This window comes from Octopus bimaculoides, chromosome 4 (assembly GCF_001194135.2).
Source record: "Octopus bimaculoides isolate UCB-OBI-ISO-001 chromosome 4, ASM119413v2, whole genome shotgun sequence".
Classification (NCBI taxonomy): Eukaryota; Metazoa; Mollusca; class Cephalopoda; order Octopoda; family Octopodidae; genus Octopus; species Octopus bimaculoides.
In genome coordinates, this window is record NC_068984.1 from 57,830,448 (window position 1) to 57,836,714 (window position 6,267).

The 6,267-nt window shown below is 39.7% G+C and overlaps 1 protein-coding gene across 1 annotated transcript in view; it reads right to left on the reverse strand.

Moving 5' to 3' along the window:
• Positions 1–2,620: 2,620 nt before the first annotated feature.
• Positions 2,621–6,267, reverse strand: part of LOC106874703 (importin-13) — a 57,904-nt gene continuing 54,257 nt past the window's right edge. The window contains exons 27-29 of the mRNA XM_014922514.2: positions 5,057–5,146; positions 3,629–3,810; positions 2,621–2,784 (exon numbers count right to left, since the gene is read on the reverse strand). Coding sequence (XP_014778000.1) covers positions 2,670–2,784; positions 3,629–3,810; positions 5,057–5,146 — 387 coding nt within the window. The 3' untranslated portion in view covers positions 2,621–2,669. The remainder of the gene's footprint in view (positions 2,785–3,628; positions 3,811–5,056; positions 5,147–6,267) is intronic.

Here is a 6,267-nt window from a genome sequence, read left to right on the forward strand (position 1 = left end):
TAAGGTGAAGGTTGGTAGCAAGTGTAGCAATGAATTCAGTGTTGGGGGGGGGGGGGCTCTTGTTTGCCATAGACTTCCAGGCCATAGCAGGAATTCAAGACTGGGAACACCTGTACACTGATAGCCTTATGACTGAATATGAGAGGCATATGTGCAAGAGAGAAGACTGCTGGTTTGGTCATGTCATGCTTATGAATGAGGACAGCTGTGTAAAGTGCCAATCTCAAATTATGGGAGGGAGTAAACTCAGGAAGACAGGATGAAGTGGTTAGAAAAGATATTTAGATGCTGGGCCTCCCTGAAGAAATGCCTAGGAGAATGAGAGTTGTGGCAATTTGCTGTGTCAAGCTTAGTCAAATCACTGTATCCATACATACAGGCTTGTCTTTCGCAAGTGCTGGTGACATGTAAAATATGCTGATGCTGCCTGAATGCACCTATGCTATTGGCATCAAACTACAGAAGCCATGCCACAATAGGCTTCTGGACAGCTGTCCTTCCCATGCAAAATAGATGTTAAATGATGATATAGAGACGCATATATGGTGGGCTTCTTTCAGTTTCCATCTACTTAGGATTTAGTTGACCCTGGGCTATGGTTGAAAACACTTACTCAAGGTTCCTATAAATGTCTGTTTTATTGCCTTATTATTTGTTTCAGTCATTAGGCTGTAACCCTGTAATGTAGGGCTTTTAGTCAAATGAACTGATCCCCATTGTATCACTAAGTATCATATAAACAAACAGCGATGGTGGGAGCAAGGCATCCAGGCAGGTATTTACACAGCATGTTTCTTTCAGTTTCAGTCTACCAAATCCACTCAAGACGGTCAGCCAGAGCATGGTTGAGCTGCAAACTTCTATATACAGCCACGCATGTTTATATATACATATGCACATGGGAAAAGTGTCAGAAAAGACAAGTATGGAAAAACAGACTAAAACAAAAAAAAAAGATGAATATAAAAATGTTATAGGAATGATATTTTGAAAATGAGTACGATTTAATTTTATAAATTTTTAAATCTGTACTGTCAGTGTGCAGACACAAGAGTGTAAGCGCCCTCAGAGAAATGTTGGACATAAGAAGCATCAGATGTGTTGTGCAAGAGGGACAACAGCACTGGTATTGTCATGTGCTGTGTGAAGAAGTGCCACTCTCTAACAGTGGAAGGAATTACGTAGAAGAGGGAGACCCAGAAAGACATGGAATGAGTTGGGGAAGCACGACCTTCAAACATTGAGCCTCACAGAGGCAGTGCCAAGAGACCGAGACCTCTGGAGATATGTTGTAATTGAGAAGACCCAGCAAATAAAGTGAGATAACTGGTGTTGCATAACCAGCCCATTTAAAAAGTACCTCTGAATTGTCGGGTGACACACCATGCTAGAGACCTATTGAGTCAAGTAAAATCAAATCATAATGGAAATTGTAGTTGTGGTCGATGCCAGTGCCACCTGACTGGCTCCCCATGCTGGTGGAACATAAAAAGACCCATCCAAACATGGTTGATACCAGCCCCACCTCCCAACTGGCGCCTGTGCTGGTTGCACGTAAAAAGCACCCACTACATCTGAGTGGTTGGTGTTAGAAAGAGCATCCAGCTGTAGAAACCTTGCCAGTCCCCAGTCAATTCGTCCAACTCATGCCAGCATGGAAAACAGACGTTGAATGATGGTATGTGTGAAATTGTTGAAATAAACAATTTATGATAAAGATTTGCACGGGTGGCTGTGTGGTAAGTAGCTTGCTTACCAACCACATGGTTCTGCGTTCAGTCCCACTGCGTGGCACTTTGGGAAAGTGTCTTCTACTATAGCCTTGGGCCCACCAAAGCCTTGTGAGTGGATTTGGTAGACGGAAACTGAAAGAAGCCCGTCGTATATATATATATAGGTTTGTGTTTGTCCCCCCCAACATCGCTTGACAACCGATGCTGGTGTGTTTACGTCCCTGTAACTTAGTGGTTCGGCAAAAGTGACCGATTGAATAAGTTCTAGGGTCGATTTGCTCGACTAAAGGCGGTGCTCCAGCATGGCCGCAGTCAAATGAGTAAAGAGAGAAAGTAAATTAAGAGCAAAACCTTTTACTGCATTTTGTATCTCTGAGTGTCACTCACTCACACTGTTGTTTTATTCTCCTACCAGCATAACTGATGAGACGCATTCTATTTTATTATATATAAGATTTTGAGGTGAAGTACAAGTGGTGCTAACATATATATATGGAACATAAGTTGTTAGTAAAATATGGTGTTGCCCAGAGAAAAGACAGGTGTTCCAAAACTTTAGCCTACAATCTATTCATATATAATAATTTCCATGGAATGTGGAATTCTGGAAATTATCTTGGCTTAATTTCTATGTTCTCCCAAATAAACTTCACTGAATTCAGTATTCTGCAATTTCATGACACCCAACTCCTAGGATGAAGTAAATATGACTGGAATATCTTTGACCATGGGACTTCATGTAACTTTAGCACAAGATATGACAACCACAGGTTTGATTTACTAGACTTCACAAGGAAAGTACAATCTTCTAAAGCCAACTTGATCAGTGAAAATAGGTTTTTACATGGCCAATTAAAAGCCTGTTAAGAAATCAAAATGACAAGGAATATTTACAAGTTTTTATCTTTAAAAAAAGCATACAGTTTTGAATATCATTCAATCCATGATACTTTGACTCCATTGATTGCCATATTCTGTACCAAATAAACCTCGGCACTGCATTGAGTATTCTTTCACAAGTTCGCGCACTCGTCTTCTGTTAACTCTCTCCCTTAAAAGACAAGCAAAATAGGAATTCAAATTGATGTTACTATTAAAAGTAAGGTGTTTTTTTCATTATTACTCTATATTGCATGTTATTTTCTTCATTTGTTCTTTTGAAACTACTGAATATAAACTTTCAAATTATAATTCATGGAAAATTCATACGACAAAATTTGATAAAAATCGATTAGCATGTTTCCTCATTGAATACTGATCATAAAATGAGTGAATCCAGGCAAAATCAGGGAAATGGTAGATGTCAGAGATGCCATTGCAACGATTCTCATACAAATATCAATTTTGTTTTTGGCTGGTATGCACCAAGTGAAATTTGAGGCACACTAACTTACATCTGTTTCTAAGTAACATTACACAACCCCCAAATTCTTTGAACACTAACAACACAATAGCTGGATAATGATTTCACTGATTAGAAAGGAATGACACTGACATTTGTCTAACTAGCACATGATGTCAAAACAAGGAGACATTAACATATATATATATGTATATACACATGCATACACAACTGGTTTCAGTTTCTGCCAACCAAATCAACTCACAATGCTTTGATCAGCCTAGGACCATATAACAGAAGATACTTATCCAAAGTGTCATGTCATGAGATGGGTTGAAAATCATGTGGTTTGTGGTTTTAACATGAACTTCTTACCACACAATCTTGCCTGCACCTTCAGGTGCAAAAGAATATATTCTTGAAGAACAAATTCATAGTTATAATAACTGAAATATTGTATTCATACAAATATGTTTTTTATCCTTTTTTTTTTTTTTTTTGAAACAATGGTTAATAACAAGAAGTCAACCCGAAAAGAAAAAAATATTATTACCTTATAACACAAGTATAAAAATGTTTTCTTTGATCTTTAGATTGTTTGGTTAGAGGTCTATCATCTCTGGAAATGACGTTGTTCATGAATTTTGTCAATTCTTCGATATGTAGTTTATTTAGGGCAAGTAGTACATCAGCATATTGATCAAGAACTGACCTGGGACATTCTCCTTCAATACCCTGAAATACATCATATCAATTTTTCAGTGCGTTTTAATGATGTAGTTAGATAATCTGATAAAGTATGATGACTCACATTTGTAAAACAAAAGCAATAAGATCTTGTTATGTTCATACATTTGCAGTAGCAAAAGTTCGACATTCTCTGCTAAGCTGGAAAACTGAAACTTGTAAAATTAGCATTTAAAGTAAACAAAACTTTATTTGCATTGAAACTTCTGACTAATTTTTCAGTCCTAATTATAAAAGACTACATTTATCTCGGCATTATGTTTATAGAGTGGAGGCGCAATGGCCCAGTGGTTAGGGCAGCAGACTCGCGGTTTCGATTCCCAGACCGGGCGTTGTGATTGTTTATTGAGCGAAAACACCTAAAGCTCCACGAGGCTCCGGCAGGGGATGGTGGAGAACCCTGCTGTGCTCTTTCACCACAACTTTCTCTCACTCTTACTTCCTGTTTCTGTTGTGCCTGTAATTCAAAGGGTCAGCTTTGTCATGCTGAATATCTCTGAGAACTACGTTAAGGGTACACGTGTCTGCGGAGTGCTCAGCCACTTGCACATTAATTTCACGAGCAGGCTGTTCCGTTGATCGGATCAACTGGAACCCTCGACGTCGTAAGCGACGGAGTGCCAGCAACATGTTTATAGAATGAATCAGATATAACTAAACTTTATTAAGAATGGAACTATCAGGTTAAATCTGACTTCTGGTGTTTCCAAAGAACACTCATATTCACAAGGCTTCACTGATACATTATGACAATGGTTTGTTTAGAACTCTTTCTGCACATTAGTAATTAAATTTGGTATCAATTTACAGTTAGGTGAACTGAGCCATTTTGAAAGTTCTACAGTTCCATAACCATATGCTACTGACCTTTTGGCTGAATGTCTGCTCTCCTAAACATTAGACCTCCTTATGGGATTCTACACTGATTCTGACAGACAGGCTTCACTCACAAGATTTTGATTGAGCAAAGGCTATGATACAAGGAAGTAGCTTATGGGATTGAAAATGGAACTATGCGGTTGTAAAGTATACAGTTTAACCACCATAGTTAACTACCTGGGGATTTTAGAATTATTACTTCACTGAATATGATGGCCAAAAATTTATGAAACTGAAAAGTTATTTTAGCATACAATTGTCATAAAACTGATGTTAAAAACTTTTCATATATGAGTTGGAATACATGGTTGTCTTACTATACTCTAAATGGAGATGTATATTTTTTGTCACTCACCTTTAGCAGCTGTCCAATTAAGTTACTGCTATACTTCTGTATAACACATTTTACCCAGGGTACTTCACATGCAAAACTAAAGAATTCTTGCTGTAAATGATTAAAAAAAAAAAGCTTTTAGGTAAAGTTCATCATCATCATTTAATGTCCGTTTTCCATGTTGGCATGGGTTGGACGGTTTGACAGGTGCTATACAAGGATTTATAGGCTGTTTTGGCTTTGCTTCTATAGCTGGATGCCCTTTCTACTGCTGACTACTTTACAAAGTGCTTTTTACATGGCACCAGCATCCTTCATGCGTAAGCTTGCAAGAAACAAAGCCAGTATGCTCCGATGGATGTGTAATGTCAGTGTGCATACTTGACAGAGTGTAAGTACCTTGAGAGAAAAGTTAGACCTAAGAAGCAGCAGTTGTGGTGTGCAAGAGAGATGGTTGTGCTGGTATGGTCCTGTTGCAAGAATGGATGAGGATAGTTGTGTGAAAAAGTGCCACACCCTAGTGGTTGAGGGAACCTGTGGAAGAAGTAGACCCAGGAAGACCTGGGATGAGGTGGTGATGCACGACCTTCGAACTTTAGGCCTCACCGAGGCAATGACTAGTGACAGGGACCTTTGGAAATATGCAGTATGTGAGAAGACCAGGCAAGCCAACTGAGAGCATAAGCTGTGACCTCTGCCAGAAGTGTGGCCAGCTCACTTATTCATATCTTTACTTCATTGGACACTAAACTCTGCTTGCGAAGACCTGTTGGGGCAAGTGAATTGGAATCGAAAACGAACCAAATTCGACGACTGGCACCCATGCCAACCTCTCCTTCATTGGACACTAAAGTCTGCTTGCGAAGACCTGTTGGGGCAAGTGTAATCGAAATCACAATTGAATCATATTCAATGACCAGCACCTGTGCCAGTGGAGCACCATCCGAGCGTGATCATTGCCAGAGCAGCTGTCTGGCTTCCGTGCTAGTGGCATGTAAATAGCACTATTTGAGCGTGATCGTTACTGGCACGTTAGAAAATCATTCGAGCGAGGTCGCTGCCAGTGCCGCTGGACTGGCTCCTGTGCAGGTGGCATGTAAAAAACACCATTTTGAGCATGGCCATTGCCAGTACCGTGTGACTGGCCTTCATGCTGGTGGCACGTAAAAGCACCCACTACACCCTCAGAGTGGTTGGCATTAGGAAGGGCATCCAGCTGTAGAAACTCTGCC